The 24473-nt window shown below is 56.0% G+C and overlaps 1 protein-coding gene across 3 annotated transcripts; it reads right to left on the bottom strand.

The window, feature by feature from the left end:
• Positions 1-2305: 2305 nt before the first annotated feature.
• Positions 2306-24473, bottom strand: MLC1 (modulator of VRAC current 1). Of its 3 annotated transcripts, none has more exons than XM_041754274.1 (12): positions 24339-24470; positions 23848-24117; positions 22141-22230; positions 21001-21054; positions 20127-20228; positions 13854-13952; positions 13309-13380; positions 12393-12509; positions 9758-9814; positions 9022-9144; positions 5223-5375; positions 2306-4101 (listed from the first exon to the last, which is right to left on the bottom strand). In XM_041754274.1, exons 2-12 carry the CDS (start codon positions 24025-24027, stop codon positions 4027-4029), a joined length of 1122 nt encoding a protein of 373 aa, XP_041610208.1. In that variant the 5' UTR covers positions 24028-24117; positions 24339-24470; the 3' UTR covers positions 2306-4026. The 3 variants fall into 3 exon arrangements, with proteins under 3 accessions (XP_041610208.1, XP_041610209.1, XP_041610210.1); XM_041754275.1 differs by lacking the exon at positions 24339-24470 and adding an exon at positions 24241-24319; XM_041754276.1 differs by having other exon boundaries at positions 4086-4195; positions 24339-24473.

The following is a 24473-nucleotide window of genomic DNA, read 5'->3' as shown; positions in this document are numbered from 1 at the left end:
GCGTGAGCATGTGCCCAGCCCCCAACACCTCACTCCATACAAAATAGTCAATCCCTGTGAAACTGCAGAGGTAACTGTGAAATGTAACATTATGAAGTTTCTAAAGGAAAGCACAGGATACTGTTTCCTGGACAATGGGGTGGGTACCGGTGTCCTAATAAGACTCTAAAAGCACTAACTATAGAAGAAAAGATTGACAATTAAACTTGTTTACCACTGAGAGGTTGATTTTTCTAAAGAAATTCTTAAGTGGCTGAAACAGCAGCCACCGACCAGAAGGTATTAATAACACATCTATCTGACAAAGAAGTAGAGTCCGTCCAGAAGAGACAAAGCAACCCTGCAGCTGCATCGGAGAAAACCCACAACCCGACTTAGTAATGGCCGGAAGTCGGGGACAGGCGCTCCCGGCAGAGCCCCAAGGGGAGCAGCACAGGAAAGGCGGGTACATGGGCAGCTCGGGGAGGCGCCCTGCACACTCACCCATCGCCCTAGACCAACAGGGCGGTGCCCGCGTTAGCCTGGACCCGGAGCAGCCCAGGGGTCCGCGGAGAGTAACGGAGCCTACCCTGGCCCAGCGAGGCCCCCCAGGTGTTCACCACCGGCAGCCTCGCGCCGCGCAAAGGCAAGCCCGGGGGTTTGGGGGGGGGGGCCTCGGGCCAAGGCGGGGCTCGCCGTCACTTCTGGGGCAGCGCCGTACCCCGAGCAGAGGACCCTGCACCACTTTCCCAAGCTGCCCAGCCTGGAGGACACAGGTGCAGGGCAGGCGGCCGGAGGTGAGGGGGCTCCGGGGCAGGGCTGGGGGGGAAGGGCCCCGAGCACAAGCTCCGGGCAGGGCCGCGGAGCCACTAACCCCACCCCGCCGCCTCCGCCCGCGGGCGCCCGAGGATGGAAGACGGGGACACTGACTGCTTTCCTCTCTCGGGTCTCCTTCCCGTGCGGCGGACGAGAGCGGCTCCATCGCGGCCTCCGGCTCGCCCTCGCTCGCGCCGGCTCGCGGCCCTGCAGGGAGAGGGGCATGGGCGAGGGCTCCTGGCCGCGGCGGGGCAGCCAGGGTGAGGGGCGCGCAGGGCTGCGGCGGCGCAGGGCTGCAGGGGCCGTCGGGGCTCCCGAGGGCAGCGCCGGAGGTGGGGGGCGGGGTGCGGGCCCGCGTTCCAAGAAGAGTGTCCGGGGTTCCGCGGGGGGCGCCTAGAGGCCCGGGGCGGGGCGGGGCGGGGGGGTCCAGAGTCCCGAGCCGGGGAGGGCGCGCCGGGGCCGCGAGGACTCGCGCAGGCCGGGGCGCGGGGTCCCGTGCGGCACCCGCAGCGGCGCGGGTCCGGGTCCCGAGCGGAGGGGCCGAGTGCTCACCCGGGACCGGCCCCGTGGCGCGCGCCGCGCCCCCGCCCCCCGCCGCGCTGCCGGGCGTCCCGCGGTTGCCCGGGGCAACGGGCCGGGGCTGCGCGGCGCATTGTGCAAGCCGGGCGCGCGGGGTTGGGGGCGCGCGGGGCCGGGGGAGCGCAGCGCGGCGGCGGGCGCGGGGCGTGGGGCTGCGCGGGCGTGCGGGCGGGCGGCGGCCGGAGCGGCTGCGGCGGGGGCGGCCCCGCGGGCCGGGGGCGAGGGCGCTGGGCCCGGGGCTGAGGTCCGAGGCAGGGGGCCGGGCGCGGGGGGGGCCGGGCCATGGTGTCTGCAGGAAGGGGAGGCCGCGCCACATCCCGCCCGGGCTCATGCGGGCCCACCAGGCGCCGGGCTGTTGGGGTCACACAGGCCCCCCTGGCAGTCAGAGGCCCCCAAGTCATAAAGACCAGAGTCACAACCAGAGTCACAACCATCCCCGCCCCCGCCCCAGGCCTCCCTCCAACCGCCACTCCCGGGTCCCCAGCGCGCGGCGGGGGACTGCACACTGGGCAACCAGGGCCGTCGGAGGACTTCGGGTCCGGGGAGGGACCCCGGGGGGGCCTTGGTGTCCCCAGGTCATTTATGGGGCCAGTTCAACCGCCTACGAGTTCCAGCTCCACCCCGTGACGCCACCACCCGAAGTCCCCAGCGTCCAACTCTTCCTCCCGCCTCCTGGAGGGAGGGGGGACTAGGAAAGACCTCCCGCTGGTAGATTTCAGAAACCTACATGTTACTTTTATCTTGCACCTAACTCCCGAGTCAACCCCAAAGTGTAGAGCTGCCCCCACTTCGCATTAGCGGACCTCTCTGCGGCGGGCAGTCCCCGGGGCCCCCCACCCAGGCAATCCCAGTCCTCCCCTCCACCCACCCTCCTACGCTCTCCCTCTCATTGTTTTCAGAACCCAAGAGCCCTGAAATAAAATAGGCTGCATTTACATGTTAGCATTTATTGTTCAGGAGATGCTAAACTGTATCAGACAAAAATGTAAATGGACAGTTATAAATTTTTAAACCCCCATTTGCCTGGATTTCTCAAGCTCTCTCTGAAATAAACTACAAACCTGTATAGAGTCCCCAGATGTCTAATTCTGGCTCTAAGACTCAGACTTTCTGGACACCCAGGAACACATCAGCATGGCCTGTGCTGCTTCAGGCGGGGGGCGGGGATGCTGGGGGAGGCCATGCACTTGTGTGCAGGAGAAGCCATCAGTGCTTCCAAGTACCTCTCCATGTCTCACCTGCATTCCACCTGTTTGAAAATGACCCAGCTGGTGGTGAAGACAGGCAGCCAGTCACTTGTACTGGGAAATGAGGAAGCAGGGCACATCCTAGAGTCTACACCCAGCAGCCCCAAGTCCTCACCCATGAGCTCAGTAAAGAGCAAGCATTAGCACCTCCCAGCTGAGCATAGGGCTGCTTCACTCTTTCCAGGGGAAGGAAAGAGACCAGCGCGGGCATGTGTAGGCTTGTGAAGGACACATGGGGACAGTGAACTTTCCACTTCGGAAGGAAGGGTGTGGAGGAGTCATCAGTGACCAGGTCCACTGGGAAAGGTAACTGTCCTCCCAGAAGTTCCAGGTGTACTCAGGGGACAAGGAGAGGCACACAATCTAATTTTGGGCGGTGCTTTTCAGAGAAGGGGATGTTATTCTCACAGACTGCCTCTGCTGTGTGCCCGGGGCGGGGTGGGGGGGGGGCAGTGACAGATGGGGGAGACCCCTGGCCCGGGCCCGAGCTCAGCTGAGTCAGGTCAGGGAGTGCACGGAGGGAGTGCCCTGAGGGTCCCAGGGGCATCTGTCTGCGATTTTGGGCATGGTAACAGGAGTCAAAGTAGAACCCATAACAGGAGGAACGGGACCAACCCCACCCACATCACCAAGGCCGACGAGACCAGGAAATGTGGCCCAAGTTTTCAAAGCCTTGGATAGGGCCCCACCCCAAAGAACACTGAGCTGTCACAGTGGCGAGGGTCACTCCCAGCATGGGTGCTGGCAAAGGGCTCAGGAGCTAGGAACCCCCTGGTGCCAGTGCAGCCAATGCTGACCTGGGTCTCTGCATACCAGGGGCGCCATGGACGCCAGGGCCATGGAGAGGGCAGGTCCCTCTATAACCAGGTGGAAACTTGGGCACGTGGGCCTCACAGAGGGACAGCTGTGAGCGTGGGGGCTCCCCTGGCTCATGAGACACGACAGGAATGTGCAGCTCTGCTCTCTTGTCAGAAACCGTGCATGGCCAGCTGGGCTCAGACGACAAACATGAGAGCTGGTGAGACCCCTGTGGGGCTGTGAACAGCCGCTGAGCTGCCTCCTCCACAACGGGCCAGGGAGGCCGGCCAGGTGCAGGGGAGCAGCCAGGCGGCTGGCCACACCTCCGAGCACACAGATGCCCCTCGGCCCTGGAGGGCCTGGCTCCTGCTTGCCCTCCTCACCTGAAGGCCCCGTGCCACCGCCCCGGGGGCGCCTGGGCTGCCAGGACCTGACAGGCTGATAAGCACAAAAATAGTCAACACGAGCCTGAGAACTAAACTACTCTAAGCAATGAAGACTCCACCTTGCAGCCTGGCCTGGACGGAGGTGGAAGGCAAGTCAGTGGTAGCCAGATGACAACTAGCCAGGTGGGGCCCTGCTCCTGCCTCGGTCTCCCCGCCCGTGCTCACTGGGCCATCTGTACCACCACGGCCCTCCACGCCTTCTCCTTGTCGAACTCCTTCAGTGGGCTCCTGGACACCTGTGGCCAAACAGGCAGAGTGTTATTCCTCCTGGGCCCCGGAGCAACAGCAGGCGGGCAGGACATCTCTGCTAACTCGCGGGCTTTTCTCAGCCTGTGACAGGACCAGAAACAGTGCTGGACTCCCAGGAGGGGAAGCAGATGTCCCTGCTCTTCCACGCCCCCACTGACTGGCACCTCGGCCCGCATCCCCCGCGGGAACACGGCCAGGGCAGGGTGGGCTCTGGGTCGGGGTGGGAGGCCACCATGGCATGAGCACCTGCATATAGTAGGTGTCCAGTAAGTACTCAGAGACAGGGCAAGGATATACTCCATGGTTCAGGAATAAACGGGGAGGGGCCAGGCCCTCCAAGTTCCTCCCGGGGGCAGGGGCCCAGCGCCCCCACAGATGAGGGGCCTGACACCCAGGGAAGGAGAGTACTTGAGGCACAGGTCACCAGACAGTTGCTAAAATTAGAGTTGCCCAGGCCTCTGGCACCTGGTGGGAGCTCTCCTTCACCACTCAGCTCCCTGGGGTCCCTGCCCAGGCCTGGGGGTAGAGCCGTCCCCACGGAGACCAGCCCTCACTGGTTAAAAACAAGGAAAGAGCACCATCCTTGGATCTCCGTGAAGGAAAGCCCAAGACAGTTGGAGAGGACCAGGGTTGCTGAGCAGGGGCCGATAGCAGGAGCACAGGCGCACCCGCACAAAGGTCGTAGGGCTGGTAGCACTGGGTGGGAGGAGGGCCTGGTCCACTCGGGCAGCCCTGGAGGACCCTCCAGCAGCCTCCTCAGTCCACAGCGTAAATACCTGTGGGCGGGCAGCTCATGGGGAGCACGGGGCAGGACCTGGGCAGAGTACTGTCCGGGTGGCCGTGAGCCCGGCATGGGGGCTGGCATGACATCACCTCCAGAGCCTGTGGGCCAGAGGTCACTGATGCCACACCTGTAGGGAGCTGGGTCGGTGCCCCCACGAGGGGCTGGGGAGGGAACTTCTGTGACCAGTGTGGAGGCTGACCAACTTCCTGTCCAGGTCCGTGAGTAAAGCTGAAGGCATTCGGTCGTAGTAGCTTCCCGGGAACGACGCTGTGTGTCGGGCCACCCCACCAGGACAGGGCAGCCAGCGAGTCCGACGCCACTCACCTCCCCTGGGGGGCGCTCCTGCTGGCTGGTCTGTGCGGCATCCCAGGATGCTCCCAGCTTGAAGCTCACACACTGGATGACGGTGCCTGTGTTGAGGCCGGCCTGCAGCAGCAGCTCCAGCATGAGAAGCAGCAGGAGCACGTCATAGGATTGCTGGCGAGACATGAGGTGGTGCAGTGCTGAGCAGCATGGCCGCCACCCGGGGTTCCTTGAGGCCACTCCCCCAACCAAGGGAGGCAATGCAGGCAGGCCCTGGCCCTGGCCCTGGGGCTCCCGGGAGCTTCCCCGGAGCTGGTGTGGAGCAACCACAGGTACCTGCCCTTCTGCACTGGGATTTCTGTCTCGTGAATGGGAGTCGAGGAAATCGATTCTGCTGGAAGTTCTGCTGTCCTCGCTTTAACATTGACCTACAGGTAGCCCGCAGGCTGCTGAGCCCTGTGAGCAACCCCAGGGGCCCACAGCCAAGTCTCCCACACCCCGAATGTTAACATAAAACCCCTAGCCCTATACAGTGTCATTGTAGGAAGGCAGCAAGGAGACACAAACCCTGTCCTCGAGTTCGAGGATAAATTTAAACCTAAGCCCAGTTTAAAAAAAAAAAAAAGAGTGGTTTCTGGAGCCAGGCAAAGTTGATTATAAAATGTCCAACACAAAAAAGCAAATACACAAAAGTGAGGTAACCCAGAGTGATCAGCAATGAGGAGACTAGCCCACCAGCTGGTGAAGCCGGTAATAAAACTTTCACAATAGGAACAGGGCAGCACCGGACAACACACGTGTGAGAACGTCAGGCGCAGAAACGGGTCCCCACACAGACAGATGCTCAGCGTGTGATCAGGGCCGCCTCTCCAATGAGGGCCGAAAGACAGGCATCCCAGCGGATGGCGTCTGAAGCCCTCGAGAGGAAAGGCTGGCTCCCCCGCACTCCAGGATAAACTCCCGCCAGACATGAGCAGGAGCCTTTCTCATCGCGACTTAAAATCCAGAAGCAAGAAAGACACTGACAAACTACATAAAACAAACTTCCTCATGACAGAATCACAGGCAGCAGAAGGCAGGCCAGCCACTGCGCGGAGGCCTCCTCCTGGCTCTGCCGTTACAGGGCGCTGGTCCCCCAAACACTGGCGGGGCTCAAAGCCCCCCGGAAAGTGGGCAGGAGCTCACCCAGAAAGACACGCCAGCACCGCCAGGCACAGCCCAAGGCCCCACAGCACTTGTGTCCAGAGAGACACGCGCGGCTGCCACACTGGGCGCTCTGGCTCGCCTGCCTGACAACCCTGTGTGCGGACTGTGGAGAAGCAGGAGCTCCCAGGGGACTTGGGACCTCCTGTGAGGGGGACTCGTCACCATCTAACAAAACTACACACGTGTCCCGCTGACCCAGAGGCCCTCTCCGAGCTAACTGTCCTAATGACGCATCGCACAGACTCAAGACCACGCGTGTGCACTGAGGAGCCCTTGGTAACAGCAGGTAAGAGAGCAGCTACCTCTGCCCCAGGAACAGGCCGGGGGTGTGTGACATCATCACGCGACCCATAATTAAACAACACAGAAGAGCCCCCATCCTGGGTACTGAGGAATACAAACAGAAAATACTAAATTTGAGCGCACATTAGACCAACAGCATGACCACGGGCAGAAAGGGGGTTATTTCCTCGAATAAGTGACGTCACCTCCTACATGGGTTAAGAGGAAGCTGTGGGATCCCTGGGTGGCACAGCGGTTTGGAGCCTGCCTTTGGCCTGGGGCGCAATCCTGGAGAGGGATCGAATCCCACGTCGGGCTCCCGGTGCATGGAGCCTGCTTCTCCCTCTGCCTGTGTCTCTGCCTCTCTCTCTCTCTCTCTCTCTGTGTGACTATCATAAATAAATAAAAATTTAAAAAAAAAAAGAGGAAGCTGTGACCTCACTCAGCAGATGTGCTGCTGGTGGACTTGGGAACATTCTTACATATGTTATAAGATAAAATAGTGACTATATTCAATGTTCTCAGAAAACAAGATTTTTGAAAAGTGATGCAAATATAACAAAAAAGCCCAAGTACATAAATTCTGAATTGGAAATACAATATAAATACAAGGCCTTTAACAATCTATATTTCTTGGGGCTCTCTGGGTGGCTCAGTGGTTTGGCGCCTGCCTTCAGCTCAGGGCGTGATCCTGGGGTCCTGGAATCGAGTCCCACATTGGGCTCCCCACAGGGAGCCTGCCTCTCTCTCTGTCTCTCTCATGAATAAATAAATAAAATCTTTTAAAAAATAAAAAGTAAAATCTATAGTTCTCAGCTCTGTCTCCTGCAGAGGCTTAGAAGCAATGATGCTCCAGCAAGAATGAGCACACAGAGCCCCCAGAGCTTGACTTCTATGTACGGTTCTCTCTGAAGGGGCCCGGGCAGCTCAGGGGCAGGGGCAAGTCTGCAAGCAGAGGCTTCCAGGTAACTTCAGGGAGCACAGGGCTGGCAGGTGCCTCCTCTGGCCACAGCTGGGCCAGCTCAGGAGTCCTTAGTGGCATTCCAAAGAGGAGCACCCGTCACACTGCGTGCCAGCTCGTCGGGGATGTGGGACAAGAGAGCCAGGCAGGTCATCTTTCTCTACTCCTCCGTGTAAAACAACAGCTCAGACAAGGGTCAGGCACCAGGGCTAACCCCGTGCAAGGTGCCAGGATGCGGCATCCACCGGTGCCCGGCTCATACCATGGTTGTGGTCACTTCCTTCCTGTGAGAGCCACTCACCTGGGAGCACTCTGGCAGCTGCTGCCAAACCAGGTGGGAGGGGACAGCACTTCCTCCTGACCTCACCCCTACAGGCATCACAGGAAAGAGATGCACAAGTGGGACCTTCTCCCAGACACATGGCCTGGACTCCAAAAAGTCAGTGTCTTGGGGGAAGAGGTGGGGACTGTCCTGAATTGAGAGACTCAAGGGCAAGTTGTGGCCCTCAGCCGGGCCCTGCTCCAAAAGCTCCAGCCCATGGGGCGCAGTTTGGGGATGATCCGTGCACATGGCCTGAGGGTGACACCGCGTGATGATTTCAGGCCTGTCAGGTACCACGTGGGCTGTCTGTGGAGGAGGCAGTCCTTTTGGAAATGCCGAGGTTTTTAGGGTGCAGGGTCCTGTCATCAGACTCCTGCTGCTCCCTTTCAGATGCTTCTGAGAAACGACGCACATGCGTCTGTGCTCCCAGCCGTCAGTGTAAACACACGTGTATAAACAACGTGTAAGCTGCTGGGGAATCCTTTCCATTCTTCTGCATATCTGAAATTTCTCATGGTAAACATTTGGGAGTAAATACAATACCTGCCAGTAACACCACAAGGTATCTAAGCGACAGCCTGGTGATGTGTGTCTGAGCCCGCGGAGACAGTCATGGGGGGTTATCGTTATGGGCATGTTCATCTGTGGAAAACCCCTCAACTCCCCTCAGATTTATCTATAAACCTGATGTGATTCTAACAAAAATTCCAGCAAGGTTGTGACATGACTGGATGAATAACGGATTCTACGGTGAGGATGGAAGCAAAAGGGGCTGAGAGGGTGTCCAGGCAGGCAGGGGGCCACTCGAGACTAGGCACCATGCCCAAAGTTAGGAAAAGAGGCAGCCTGTGCGGCGCTGGGGCCACACGCCCACCATAGAGGAGGACAGACACCTGGCTGTCCACACAGAAGTGAAGGAGATGCAGCTCGGGCCCCACGCGGGTCAGACGCTAAGCTGGACCACACGTCCTGGGAGAGCCTGCTCCCATGTGGCCCACAGGGCAGCAAGGCCACGTCTGTACAGAGTTCTGAGAGAAAAGAACACGTACCTTGATGGCCGGTGGGTAATCTTTGAAGATCTCCATGATTCTCATGATGCTGAATGACAGGTACCCAGAGGCCGTGAACAGCAGCGGGGACGTGAGGCTGCAGATGGCGATCAGCACCTCCACCTGAGGAAAGCAGACGAGAACTCGGTTCCAGCCGGCCCGTGGGGCCCGGGAGCCACTGCCTGCACAGGAGGGCAGCCTCTGGGTTTGGCACGCGGCTCCTGCTAGGCTCTCTGCGCTTGGGCTACCAGGAGCTCCGAGCACGGCTCGTGTCATGAGTCCCCCCAACTCAGATACAAGTGTCCACTCTTGTATGAGTAACACACATGCTCAGGTGGCCTCCTCCCGCTGCCCTGAAACCAGTTCCTTTAACCTCTGCCCCATCAGAGAACGATGCCTGGGTGGTCTGGGCCGGCACTGCACACAGGTGCTGCCAAGTACAAATGCAGGCTGTTCTGGCCCAAATTTAGCAACTATCCCTGTCAACAACGGACAACCCGACAGGACGCAGGCTGAGGCTCTTTGCTGAGTCGCAGACTTTCTCCTGACTTTCTACCTGTTTCCACAGACAGTCCTGCCCTCAGAGCCACACACCTCAGGCCTCCCCAGGCCACCCCCTGCTCTGGCCCGCAGCCTGGTTCCCAGAACTGCCCCACCACGCGGCAGCCCAGGTGGGGCAAGCTGGGCCCTGGCACCGCAGAGCAGGCCTCAGGCTCCTGGGAAGGGCTTCACTTACCAGACACTTGCTGGGACACTCGGCTGTGACATGACTGGCAATGGCACTTGGAAAACACTGAAAGAAAACACGTCAACTTGAGGGGTGATGGCTGAGGTTGCAGTCACGCCTTCTCCTGCTTTCCCCTGTGCATCCTTGGAGCCAGTGGGGCGACACGGGATGGCCTCTCCAAGGCTGCAGAGAAGCTCAAGGAGCCGCAGCCAGAGTGCCTGTGTGCCCTGGAATCACTGCTGTGACCTCCGGCCTCGTCGGCTCTCTGAGACACAGGACGCTGTCCCGAACAGGTGTGCATGCACCGCAGAAACAGAGGGCACGCTCCTGCACCACTCTCAGCGAGCGCCCCACCAAACATCACACATGTTCTTCATTCCAGGCACAGGACACAGTTGGGTGACCCTGCTTGCACTTAGGAGTCTCCCTGACCAGAGCCTCGTCCCCTGTCATCAGATGCACCAGCTGGCCACAAACTGGCCTCAACCGGGGCCACTGTGCTCTTCCTCGGCGTCAGACTTAGGGAGCCTCGGGAGACACAGGCCTCCCCCCAGGACCACCCGCCACACTGACTTTGACCAAGGGGTTTGACCACGGGATTAGCTGGGCTCTTCAGGCTCCTCACTGGATGGGCACCTCTGCCCTTTCATAACAGGTAGATGTCCTTTTCCACTTATGTGAAGGAGATGGATTTAGTTTCACGCCATCCCTGGCAGAGAAAAGCACAGCAGGAAAGCCTATCCTCCACAAGGAGCCCAGGGAGCTCATGGCCCAGCCACACACCCACAGAGGAAAAGGAAATGACCACACCCTGGGTGGGAACAGCTGAGACCCCCAGATACTGGGGACGTATCTGCACTAGTTCAGGGTTCTGGGTTGAGGGTGAGCAGGCTCATGGCTGAGAGCCTGGACAGCCAAGGGAGGATGACGGGGGAGCAGGCCAAGGAAGGTGGGGACACTGGCACTCTGAAGATGCTGGTGTGGCCAGGCTGTGGGCCTGGGCCAGGGAGTGTGGGGGGCGAAGGTGTCCATGAGGAGGGCATGTGGACATGGAGCAGCCAGTGGGGAAGTGACTCAGGCCAAGAGACTCCTGTTCATACACACACATACCCGGCCCAGGGAGGCTGCAGGGACAGCCAGGCCCTGAGCCCTGACCCTCTCCACCTGCTCCATGACCATGGAGCACTGTCCCCAGACTCAGCCCTCCCCACCAGGGAAACTCCCCTCACCCCTGGCCAGTTCTTCCACAACTGGGGACTGGGAGCATCTGCAGAGAGAAGGGCCAGAGTGACTGCTTGGGGGGTCGCTGAGCATGTTAACAGGGCTGCTCAGGCGAGTCTCTTCATCAGCCTCAGGTATTTGGTCTCTGTCGCAATAACTCAAGGACATAATTACAGGTGCTTCCCCGTCACCTGAGAGGTTAAATATGCAGATGTGCCTCCTCCATTTTCACAGCTGCACTTGTGTGCTGGGGCAGGCACGAGGCCAGTTCTCTGCTCTGCAAGCCCGACCTGTGCACTGGCAGCTGGCAGCCAGGTGTGTGGCTCCATCCCACATCCTCCCTCTCCCTCCAAGTCCTTGGGGAGCATCTCCACCATTATTCCCAGGGATCAGTAAGGTTGGGCACAGGCATCTGCGCCATTGCTCTGAGCCCTGGGATGCAGCAGGAGCACAGCACCTCAGCTGAGTGTGCCAGTGGTCAGGGCAGAGGCCAGGCCTCCAAGGCAGCTTCAGGAAGAGCTCCTGGACGAGGCCAGGGATGCTCACTGCGTCCTATTCATTCATACAGGATGACCCTGGACAGAAGGTGGGACAAACCAGCCCCTCCTGCAGGCATCACCATGTGACACAGTGATGCTGCAAAGCAGCCACCATGGGGTGACAGCGCCCAGAAGCACGGGGCACAGGTGTCTGCGGTATCCAGGACTATGGGATTTTGGATGTGCTGGGGTTGATCTTAACTGTCCCATGTGGCTGTGAGGGGCCCACACTGGCCACGGCTGCATAAGACTGAGAATGGGAGGCACTGGGCTAGAAGCCCCATAGATGGCATTTCAGTTCAACACTAAACAACATTAACTTACATGACCAATGTTAGAATTGCTCATAAAACAACAAAAGAACCTTACAGAACGTAGCAACCATGTATATCAAGCACTTACCGAGCACCAGTGTTGTGTTAGGTATTTTACCACAGTAATATTTAACATAAGATGATAACATAAATATGTTACATTTTACAAAACAAATCACATTACAAAGCAAGATAAACTATCACACATCATACCCTTGCACAAAATAAAACCAGTAAGTGTTCGCCAGGAAAACCACCAAGACAAGAAACCATGCTATTGGTTCATATAAAAACAGTTAACTTGTTGACCCATTTGAGCCTTGATTCTCAAATCCCTCCGATTGTGGGCCCAGGGAGGACCCAGGCAGGGCGGCCAAGGCGAAGCGTCCTGGTTGGCCCACTGGCACCCACCTTCCACCCTCTTCTCTTCAGCTGCTCTCCCACCCGAAATCCACCAAAGCTGAGCTCCAAGGCCCACAGTGACTGTCCTGGTGAGAGGGGACCAGGGCTCGGCCAGCAGCCTGCCAGCCTGCACAGCCAAACAGACAAGGGCCACCAAGGTGTACTCACGGCCACTAAGATCCAAAAGAACGTCACTGAGAGGTGTGGCCCCGAGACAGCGTCATCCACGTTCAGAGCAATAACCCCACCCAGGACAGCAGAGACACCAGCAATCACCTCGATGACCTGGGGGGCAGACACACAGGTAGCATCACCCAGGGAGTGTCTGACAGGTGGCAGGGGGGCAGGGGGCATGAAGGGACTGTTCTAAGAGCTCAGGGCCAAAGAGCCACACGACCTATGTTGAAATGTTGGGAACCACCTCTAAAAAACATGGAAAAATGCATAGTTTCCAGCTCAAAATTAGTGAGAAAAGGAGAAAGGCAAGGAGCAGGAAGGAAGATGCTCCCCCCTAATTAAAAACAGGAGAGACAGGAGAAGGCAAAGAAGCTGGAAGAGACAAAAGTGGTAAAACTGGGTAGAAACATGCAGCGCAGTGATGCGGGCCCGCACGTGAGGGACTCCGTCCACCAGGCCACAGAGAGGACAACAGTCCCAGGCTGCTGAAAGAAGCATCCCCAACCCAAGGACAAGCAGAGCTGAGCGTCTGAGGCCAACCACAAGGGAGCCTGGCACCGGGACCCGGCGACACAGGCATCACAGGGGCAGCCATCAGCAAAGTTGCTGAGGGATGAGAGGAGGAAGCCCATATGGACCTAGGGACACAAGCTCCAGAAACCATGGCAGAAAGTACAGAACCAACCAGCAGAGATCCTGAGTGCCATGCTCAGAGCGGGAGGTTTATTAGAACGAGGGGGAAAGTGCGCAGGTAAGGATGGAGGGCGGCCCCATCACCCCCCTGCCAACCAGGACCCTCCTGAGAGTGAGGCGGTGAACTAGGAACTCCTAAACCCTGGGGACAGGATATCACCACAGACCTCCCCTAGTAAATCAAGTAACAAGGAGAAAGACACATTTATCTTACTGAATAGGATTTTAGGACCCGGGCAGGAAATGCCACTTCGTACAAAATGTTGGCGCTCTCCAACATGGAACCCTGAAAAGAAACAACACATTTGGCCTGGTGACTCTGCATGTGCTGTGGTAGGGGGATGCACCTCAGAAGAGCTGCTGCAGGGGCTGGGGGCAGGGGTGCGCCCAGGAAAGCCACAGCCCAGGCTCTCAGCACCAGCTGGCTGTGTCTCGGCCACCGCTCAACCATGCTCCGGGTCCAATGCTCTCCCTGGTCAGGAAAATAGGACTAATCCCTGCGATCCCAGTGTATGTACAAGGTGACCCTTTCAGCAGACTCGGTCTCTCCCTGGGAAGTGCGGGGCAGTGGTGCTGGGCCAGAATCAGTCTACAGGGAGGTCCTGTTGCACCTTCCACTTTGCCTCCGAGGCCACGAGCCTCATGAATCCCTGGAGAGTGGGGCCAAATAGGGTGCCCTGGGGAAGCCCACCACCCTCAGGGGAGCGAGCGCTCTGGGGCGCCTGCTGTGTGCCCCATGCAGCACAGGGCTGGACCTACCTTCTGCTTACAGTGCGCCTCACTTGATCGTGCTGAGATGATCACTGTGGCCGCCATGAAAAGCTCCAACAGAAGGAGCAGAATCAGATTAAAATTTATCTGCCAAAGAGAAGACCTATGTCTATGAAACCGGCTCTCTTCACCTTTATTCTGTAAATGTAGATGATCCTATGGACAGGTTTAGAAGCCCGTTCAAAGCTCTGGGCAGCTTGTCCTGTCCAAGGCCTGATGCTAGGCACAGGGCCACATATCACCTCTGACTCACGTAGGTCTTTTCTTTCCTCTCTTTTAAAACCATCCTTAGCTCAAAGGCTGGATTTGGCCATTGAGCTGCAGTCCGCTGACCCCTGAGCTAAACCCTCCTTAGTGGTTCACCCCTCCTGGGTGTTTAAAGATACAAAAGCTTATGTTCACATCAAAACCTGCATGCTTTACACAGCTCTATGCATAATTGCCAACAACTGAAGAGACCCGGGTAATAGAACTGTTCCATATCTTGATCGTGTTGGCAATTACAGGAATCTGTGCCTATGTTAATCATCATAGAACAAAATCCTTTAAAATAGTCAATTTAAGGGATCCCTGGGTGGCTCAGCAGTTGAATATCTGCCTTTGGCACAGGGTGTGATCCCGGAGTCCCAGGATCGAGTCCCACATCGGACTCCCTGCAAGGAGCCTGCTTCTCCCTCTGCCTGTGTCTTTGCCTCTCTCTGTGTGTCTTTCATGAATAAATAAATTTTAAAAAAAACTTTAAAAAGTCAATTTAACTATAGGTATGCACAGCAGCCAACCCAGAGCCCCCGCCCAGCACCCTCCATGGGGGTCCTGCCCTCGGGGCCTCCCTCACCTGCTCCCACCACCCAGGGCAGGTGCCTGGCGACTAGGGAGCCCCGGAGCCCGCAGATGGTGTTCCCATGAGCCAGCCCTGAGCCCGTCCACCTGCCTTGTCTGTTCCTCCTGCAGAAACCACGGGACAGGCTCCTGCCCTGGCCCCCTCCTGCGCTGCCTCCTGGGGTGACCCCCCTGGGCACCCTGCCTGGGCACGGCCTGCCCCCTTCTCTTGGGAGCTGTGAGTGACAAGCTCTCCCAATGGTACTGTCTCCTGATCACAGGCCTTGCCAGACCTTAGTGGTAATAAAACCTACATTTAAAATCAAATGAAATTGACGTTTGATCTACAGAACCCTACATGCAAAATAAAACAGAGAACTTTTTTTTTTAATATAGGATTTGGTGAAACACTAACAAAAACTGACCAACTATTGAGCCACAAAATAAGCCTTGGTAAATTCCAACAAATCTACACTACAAGTTGTGCATTCTGACAGTAATGATAATATGAGAACACGACAAATGGAAGACTTCAAAAAATAAGCTCATATATCTGTTTCAGGAGGGTCCTAGCAAAAACCCAGGGACAGCCATAGGAAGGACTGGAGGAAGTTTAACCAGAGGAGAGCTCACAGGTCTGAGCCGGGAAGAAGGGAAACCTAGCAGAGGGGCAGGAGTAACCACTGAGGACCAGGGGAAGCAGGAGTGACTTTGAGAGAGGACGCAGCCCCATCCCGCCACCCCCACGGCCTCAGAGGCAGGAGACGGGGCACACCAACCACTCCTTAGTGCCCCATCTGTATCTCTCTGAGTCTTCCAGCCCACCCATGCAGCCTGCTCTGCACAGGCAGGGAGGGGGAGGCAGGGCGTGGGAAGTGGGTCTGGAGAGGCAAAAGGGGAACCTCACCAACACTGAGAACCAAACAAAGATGAAAACATTACATGAGAATCTGGAATGCAGCTAAGACAGGACGGGACACACCCCGAGTGAGCCAGGCTGCCAACTCTCAACAGAGGTAGCATCCCGACTGATCCACCAACAGACAGAAAAGCAGCCCAGAGACCCAGAGACATAGGAAGTGAGGGAAGGACAGACTGACCAGTAAAGAGAGAATGGCAACCAGAAACAAACCAAAGGAGGTTCACAAAACAAGAGCTGATTCTTTGGATGGATGAGTAAGGTCAATACAAAGACACAAATAAAATTCTGGATGAAAAGGAGAAATCACAGATGGCACACATAAAATAGTGAGCAGCATTACAAGCTACTACATGCTGATAATTTTGAAAAACTGCACCATATGGGGAAATTTTTGATAAAAAATAAAAAGAGAAATGTCAGACCTTGACACAAGAAGACACAGAACACGCTGATGCTAATAACAACATCCTCCCTCAGCCACAGCTTCAGGTGACGATGACTTTACAGGCAAGTTCTACACAACATTTAAGAAGCAGTTCATTTTATCAATTCCTAAACACGAAAGAGGTCATTGCTGCCTAGTTTACTTTATGGGCCAGCGTAACCTTGACTCTAAAACTGAAAAAGGGAAACAGGCCCATTTCAAGGTGATGCAGAAATCCTAATCACCATACCTGTCAGTCACTGCATCAGAATATCCACAACAATACTGGTGCCATCAGGGAAGGTTTATTCTAGGAAAGAAAGGCTCAACACCAGAAATATCTATCAATCTAATAAACTAAGTGGGAAAACGTCATCTGAACACATACAAAACCAAACTATTAAGCTTCAACACCTATTTATGTTTTTAAAATGAAAACCTCATAGTAAACCTGCACTTGAAGGGAACATTGTTAACTTGGGAAAAGTTACACATCAAAAATGCAAGAGACTCTGGATGCAATTCATGGGTGAGGAATAAGACAGAAACGTCCCACTGTTGCCCACGTGCTGCAGACCTACTGCAGCTACGCAGCAAGAAAGAGCAGGCTGGAGGGCTGACGGGACACTCACAGATGACGAGCTCACCTGCACAGGAAAACCAATACAATCCACAACAACTAGGAAGGATAAGAGAGTTCAGCAAAGTTTCCAAACACAAAATCAACTGATGAAATACCCTTTTTATTTAAAAACTGGTACAGTTTGCAAATTCACCTAAGTGAATATTCAACAGCAAGGGTCAATCTCCTAGTTGATCATGTGGGACGCTGTCTCTTGGGGAAGCCAGGTGAGGTGCACACAGGAACTCTCCTACTCTTTGTGCAAGTTATTTTGAGTCTTAACATATTTCAAAATAAAGAAAAATTTCAAATCAATACCTTCTCTCTGCACTCCAAAAACCCATCTGAAAATATAATTTAAAAAATAAGATGCTGTTTATAATACTAACAAAATCTGTATATGATGTAGCGATTACTTGACCAAGACGACACAAAACTGAGGCCCTAAGGACACAGAAGATGATCTGAATAAGTGGAGAGACCAGGAGGCTCTTCCATGGGATGATTAATGTAACAAAGATGTTACTTGGGACAAAATTATTCTATGAACTTAACCATAATGCAACCCCAGGTGCAGTTGCTGAGGAACTCCGTAAATCCCTTCCAAAGTATAAAGTCAGAGGTCAGCTTTGAGGGAGGAGGCAGGTGTGACTCTGGCCCAAGGCCGTGCGGTGTGGCCTCCAGACAGGGTGGGGGAGCAGCACAGGGGACACACATACTGTGTAAAATCAAGTCCTGGACATGAGGAGAAAGACAACCTCGATTTTCAGATAGGCCAAGGGCAAAAGCAGGCAGCTGTCAAGGAGGGAAGCTCAGGAGGTGGCAGAGGAGCACCAGGTGCTCAGAAGCATCAGGGATGAGACAAGGGGAAGGGACATAATGAGTTGCTGCCACTGGGGCCGTCTGACTGGGACACAGGGGAACACTGGTGACGCCAAATGCAGGGAAGGTTGTGGGATCTGAGGGGCCTAAGCAGGCCAGGAGGGTGAGAGCCGGGCCCTGCTCTAGTGCAGGCAGTGCAGGCAGAGCATGCTCCTTGGCGTAGGAGACGCCTGCAGAAATGTGTCATTGTGGGCCCTGCTTGTGGCTGCGGGACATTGGATGTGAGCCATCTGGATCCACCCCTGAAGAATGCTGGGGAGACAGGCCCTACTGCTGATGCTGGGCAGACTCATGGGGAGCTAGATGGGGCAAGGACAGGGAACAGAGGAGCTCTCCTGCATATACCACGTGGGGACATCAAGATGTGGTTGCCCGCAGGTGGAGGCTGAGCATTTGGGGCCCCACACAAGCAAGGAGCCGGGTGTGGGAGTCACAGTCCTGAAAGGTCATGTCTCACTCATGGCTATTTCCCGTGTGTGTGTGTGTGTGTGTGTGTGTGTGTGTGTGTGTGTGCGCGCGCGCACACACACACACACACACATCCCCAGACACTGGTGGTTCAGGCCTTAGAACCATGTGCCCTTGGTGCCACAAAAGCACTTCCAGTGGGCTGTTGCTCGACCTTCAGATGCCAGGAACCACCCAAGGGCCTGGCTACCTGTGGATTCCCGTGTGGTGGCCCAGGTGGGGTGGAGACTGGAGTTCCAGCTCCAGGACGGGCAGCACTGCAGCCACGGCCACGCTTGAGAAGGCTACCTGGTGTGCGGTTCTCAACCTTTCATCATTCTGTGTCGTTGGGGGCACCATCCTAGGCAATAGACATTTGAGTATCTGTTTTGCTTTGGGGTCTTGGGCACCATACTCAGGGCTGCTGGAGCCACACTTTGTGGCCGAGTGCACCAGTGCTTCCCGGGGTCTGCACTGTGTGGGGGATGCTGTACGGAGTCCCAGTGTATGTGCTGCTTCAGACGCCAGACTGTCTCCAAAGGGTGTGAGAGTCGCTTCAGATGGAAGGCAGGCACCTGGGGCTTCTGCCCATGTGATGCTGGAAATGCCATCTCCTTGTGGCTTCCATTTGCCTCCTCTGATTACAGCGAGGCTGAGAGTGCCTCCCGCTGCCGGGTGACACTGCGCCTCACTCCTCAGTGAGTACCTAAAGCAGCCTCCTGCCCTGGACCTTCTCTTATAGATCTACAGCAGGAGCTGGAAGGGGTCCCCCTGACAGTGTGGGCTCCAACAGCTGGGTCACAGCACTACCCTCTTCCAAGTCCAGAGCCATGGTCTCCCCATGTGGGGCTGCTCCAGGCTGGCCTGGTCAGGGGTGAGGGCACCCCTGTCTTCCTGGTCCCATACCTGTGGCACCGCTTTAATGAAGACATCCTGGTTCTCAGGAAGACTTTGATTTTCTACAAATCAGCCTCACAAACCTTCCAACTTATTCCCAGGAACTCCACGTTTATCACTATAAAATGATTTCTGTATTTAAGTTACTTTTCCAGAATGTTCTGTTGCCGGCACAATTGTCATACCCAGCAACCCTGCTACATGTGAATTCTGAGGTCAAGTCAGCAGGAATCCCTTTGCCTGCAGATTATGGCAACATGAGTGTCCCTTCCAGATCCACAGGATAATGTTCATGCCTCTGCCTCAGGGGCCTGGCTGATACTTCCTCAGGGTCACCTCATCCTCTTCCTGATCTTGAAAAAAAAGTAGTTCAACATTTCCCATAAAACAGAAGGGTTTTTTTGTTTGTTGTTTTGAGGTATCTCTGATGAGCCCTCTTTCATACGAGATTTTTCTGCCATCGTAGTTTGCTTGTTTGTTTATTCATTCATTCATTCATGAGAGACACAGAAAAAGAGAGAAAGAGAGACAGAGATATGGAGAGGCAGAGACCCAAGCAGAGGAAGAAGTGGGCTGCATGTAGGGAGCCTGATGTGGGATTCGATCTCGGATCCCCAGATCACACCCTGAGCCAAAGGCAGATGCTCAACCGCTAAGCCACCCGGGTGTCCCTGCCATCGTAGTTTAAATGGGAAGGTTTTCCCATTTTTCTTAGTGGTTCACACAGTAAAGTGCACCTTCCAGTCAACAGCATCAGAAATTTAATGAAATACATAGTAAAAGAGACATTAGAGATACTACCAACAAACCCATCCACTGGAATCAACGCAACAAATAAAGACCATTCTCAATGGGGTGCCTGGGTGGCTCAGCCAGTTAAGCATCATCATGATCCCAGGGTTCTGGGATTGAGTCCCGCATTGGGCTCCCTGCTCAGTAGGGAATCTGCTTCTCCCTCTCTCTCCTCTCTCTCTCTCTCTTACTTGTGCTCGCTCTCTCTCAAATAAAATCTTTGAAAATAAAAAAGACCATTCTCAAAAGCATAAATAAAATTCTCAAAACTTCTTGGACTCAAGAGCTTTGACACACACGCACCGCGTGACTACTGCACATTTCCAACCCAATGACAGCACCTCTCTGGACCAGACCTGGTGGGACCAGGGCTCTGGCACCCATATCAGCAGGAAGACATGTCCAGGGAAAAAACAGGAAAACAGGTGGGACCCACAGCCCTACTCAGGGACTCACGTCTATTGCCGAGGGGTTCACGACCAGTTTGCATCCAAACCAGATTAAACATGTAGTGGTGATTGCGAATGTGGACACAAACAGGATCTGAAAGTTGGGGATCTGAAAAACAAGACAAGGGTTCACTCTTTCTTGCATAACTTAAAAAAAAAAGGCATCACTGAACCAAATTCCAGGTTGTTAATTAAAACTCCCAAGAAGGGGGGCAGCCCTGGTGGCACAGCGGTTTAGCGCCGCCTGCGGCCTGGAGTGTGATCCTGGAGACCTGGGATCAGTCCCGCATCGGGCTCTCTGCATGGAGCCTGCTTCTTCCTCTGCCTGTATCTCTGCCTCTCTCATGAATAAATAAATAAAATCTTTAAAAAAAAACAACTCCCAAGAAGGGGGCACCTGGGTGGCTCAGTGGCTGAGCATCTGACTCTACTTCAGCTCGGGTCATGATTGCAGGGTCATGAGATCCAGTTCCACACTCAGCGGGGAGCCTACTTGAGATTCTCCTTCTCCCTCTATCCCTCCCACCCCATGCTTGTTCTCTCTCTCCCTAAAATAAATAAGTCTTAAAAAAAAAAAAGAAAAAATAGCCAGGGAGGGTGCCCTGCAGCCCCTCAGGGGTGGAGTGAGGGTAAGGAAGCCCTGCTGGGGGGGCTCAGGGTCTGCAGGCAGTGGAGACGCACCCTTCCACATACATGTGTGCATGTAATCACGCGCGCGTGCGCGCACACACACACGGGCGGGTGCCCGTCAGCCCCAGAGGCGGCCTCGGCCGGTTTCCCCAGCCCGCGGCCTGGTATGTTCCGCCATCGGGGCTCTTGCACAGCTGGGAGCCATGTGCTGCCCCCACACCTGCAGATACCGCAGGGAAAGCTGGACTCACCGCACTGATGTTTCTCCGTGAAACGGCAAAGCTCACGATTGCTGAGGGAAGGCACTGGAAAGAAACCAGAGCTCTGTGAGCCAGCGGTGGATCCCCTGGGTGTCCCTACTTGGGCTGCAGTGCTTAAGCTTCCAGAATGACCCAAGACATGCCAGACAAACAAATGCCACCAGTCTGCAGGCACAGGGGTGTTGCCAATGGTAGAAGGTCTCGTGCCTTTCAAAATGATTTATTCTGGGAAAAGTTTAATTTTTCTGAAGAGAAAAGCAGACAGATAATGGAAGCTATTCTCACTGAACACACTTAGAAGCCAGACCTTCCCCTCTACTAACTGCAGAACAGCAGAGTTCACCTTGGCTCATGTATTACCCCAAAAGGGAAAAGCGTGTCTGTGTAAAGGGAGAAGAAATGTTCAGGAGTCCCAGGGCCCCTAGGAGATTCTCGTCAGACCCACACCCCCAGAGTTGACCCCCACAGAAGTGAAGCATTAGGAGGGCAAGCGTGGGGATGTCAGGTCAGTGGGGAGGTGGAAGGAAGGGCACCAGCCTGGGCATTGTGGACCATGCCAGATGTCACCCCTGAGGACAACAGGACCCCACAGACCCATGAACTATGGGGACAGAGCCTGCAGGACGCAGAGCAGTGGGTGGACGAGGGCCCCGGGCTGGGCCTGTGAGGGCACAGGGGGATCTGGGGGGAGAACATGCTTGTCTCCTCAGCCTGTCACTTCTGAGGTTTTGCTGAGATACCCAGTCGAGGTCAGCGCTACCCTGGAGCATCTGGGTCAGAAGTCACTGTGACCCCCAACAAGGGCCACCTAGAAGGCTCCAGAGAGAACAACAGCAGGGGATGGGTCACATTCTTTCAAGGGGCTTTGTTCTAGGGAGAGCAGAGGTCGGGCTCCCTGCCAGCTCACAGCCGCTAGAAACCCAAGGACCGTTTCCCATCAAGGGATCTGCGGAGTGAGACTGACACTTGCAGCAATCACTTCAAAAGTAAAAATCTTACTTGAAACTGAAGTCAGAATGGGAGATACTGAACGAGGAGCAACGGAAAGCAACACGCAGATTTCAGAGCAAAGAAACTCAAACGCACCTCAAACCTCGGTACTGAAAGACGCGAGAGAAGAGCGATGCTTACCGATCCCGCAGCACAACGTAAGTAATCCATTTCAGAGGGAAACATATTTCCCAGGTAGAGAGAAAACCCCGACGTCACAAGTAGACAGCTCTGCAAAACAGCACGATTCGAGTGACAACACAGGCGTGTGCACTTGAGGATCAAGTCCTCTGATTACAACTTAATAGTCTGTACAATGCCACCTTGGACGCCCGGTTCCCGCCAGACCAGACTCCTCTCTGAAAAACAGCCTCAGCCCGCACTGCCCCCCCACACTGTCAGACTACGGGCCTCGACATTCTGGGAAGACAGAAAAAGACCTCTGTTGAAATTTATTTATTTATTTTTATTTTATTTTATTTTTTATGATAGTCACACAGAGAGAGAGACAGAGACATAGGCAGAGGGAGAAGCAGGCTCCATGCACCAGGAGTCCGACGTGGGACTCGATCCCGGGTCTCCAGGATCGCACCCTGGGCCAAAGGCAGGCGCTAAACCTCTGCGCCACCCAGGGATCCCTCTGTTGAAATTTAAAGCAAGAAAAGGTGCTTCTCTCCTGAACACACCCCACCATGTGCGATTTCAGGTGCCTTAGCATCCCGATCCCCGGGGCGTCGCGGAGGCTGGCAAACATCTGTCTGGTGCTCTCCACAAAGCTAATCCAAGTGGACAGCTGGGAAATGACTGCTCGAGGAAGGGGCTGCAGGTCCAAGGGCTTCCTGGCTGGGGGGGCAGCCAGGCCTCACGTCAGGCCTGGGAGATGGGAACGTACAACCGAGGGTGAGGCTCTGGGGCGGAGCTCAGTGTCAAAGGCTCAGCCCCAGGGTCTGGGCCGGGGTGTGTGCGCCCCGCTGTGATGGGAGCAAGGGACCTGGGACCCAGGCAACAGAAAAGCCAAGACACAGCCCTCGCGAGGAAATGAGCAGGATTGTGTGTCCTGGCCACAGGCAGCAGCAGGCAGCACAGAGTCCAGGGCCCTGGGAGCAGGGAGGACAGGCTTCCTCCACACCGGGGAGGATGGGCGAACCGTCTCAGTGGGACAGGGAAGGGTGGGCAGGATCCCCAGGAGTGCTGGGGGGTGGCCTGGGAAAGCCCAGTGTGGGGGGAGGGCACTGCCTGGATCATAGCTCTCTGCCCAGGCCACACAGAGCCCTGGGGTCCTGCCTGAAAGGAGGTGCATCCAGTGGCCCAGTCTGAGCGAGCCTGCTCTGGGGCCGAAATGACCCCTTTAGTGGTGCGGTGCCCAGCAAGCATGTCTGATCGGAAATGTCCCGACCCCAGGCCTGCCTCCTGCTGGCCCTGTCCCTCCGACTGCGGGGTTTTCCTGTGCCAGGGCCCTGCCTTCCCTCTTCGGGGACCCTGACCAGAGGTCTGCTCAGAGCACGGCCCCTCCTCCCATCTTTGCAGGGCAACTCCAGACCCCCCGGGGAGAGGGTGGTGGAAGCTACCCTAGTGCAACGCATGACCCCACAGAGGGGAGGCCTGGTTGTGGGCTGTCCCAACCCTGGTGGGACATAGAGGAGCCACAGCCCAGAAGCCAACAGTAGCTGGGGCTGGACATTCATGAACTGAACCCAGAGAACACAAAGTAAGCACATCAGGCCTGAGGGGCTCCAGAGGAGAAGTAGTCTGGGAAGCGCACTCTCCCAGGCCCCGGGACAGCACCCAGGCCAAGGGACAGCTCGTGGCAGGGGGAGGCCTCCCCAGTCCTGCTGGGGAGCTACTCACCCCCATCAACACGGAGAGGACCCACGTCTTGTGACTGAAGCACGGGGGCAGCCTCGTCGCCAGCTGGAGGTCATTGGGCTTGGTGTCCAGAGCGTAGCTCCCTGCATCAGGCCTTCCGCGCTCCAGGGTGGGCATGCGATCATAACCGAGCTCCTCCCTGCCCTGCTCGTCCCGCGTCATGGTGCCCAGGGCACAGACCGTCGCATTGGCAGCCTCAGGACAGTGGCACTCGCAGCCGGGGTCACCTCTGCCGCTGTTATCCGGGTCACTCTGGAACAAAAGTAGTTAAAGGAAGTTGTTTTCAGGAAGGGGAACATCAGCCGCACCGAGATGCCATAAAACTAAAGCGAAAAAGCAGCACTTAACCCCCCACCCCCGAGGGGCTGCAATCACCTTCCCAGAGAGCCCCAAGCGGCTGTAACGCCGGGGTGACGCGGGGGCCCCCACACACCCCACCCTGCACCGCAGGAGCCCCACGCTGGTCAAAGCACCTTAAGCTGTTTGCTTCTGAGCCGTGGTCTCCTGTCTCCAGGCGAGAAGTGGCTGCTACCGAGCCATCCGGCCTCGGGCTTCCAGCAACTGCTATTCACAAAGGAAAAAAAGTCGCAGTAGCACCGAAGCCAGGG

The sequence above is a fragment of the Vulpes lagopus genome, chromosome 5, assembly GCF_018345385.1.
Source record: "Vulpes lagopus strain Blue_001 chromosome 5, ASM1834538v1, whole genome shotgun sequence".
In the NCBI taxonomy this organism is placed as follows: Eukaryota; Metazoa; Chordata; class Mammalia; order Carnivora; family Canidae; genus Vulpes; species Vulpes lagopus.
This window is presented reverse-complemented; position numbering and strand designations above follow the sequence as displayed.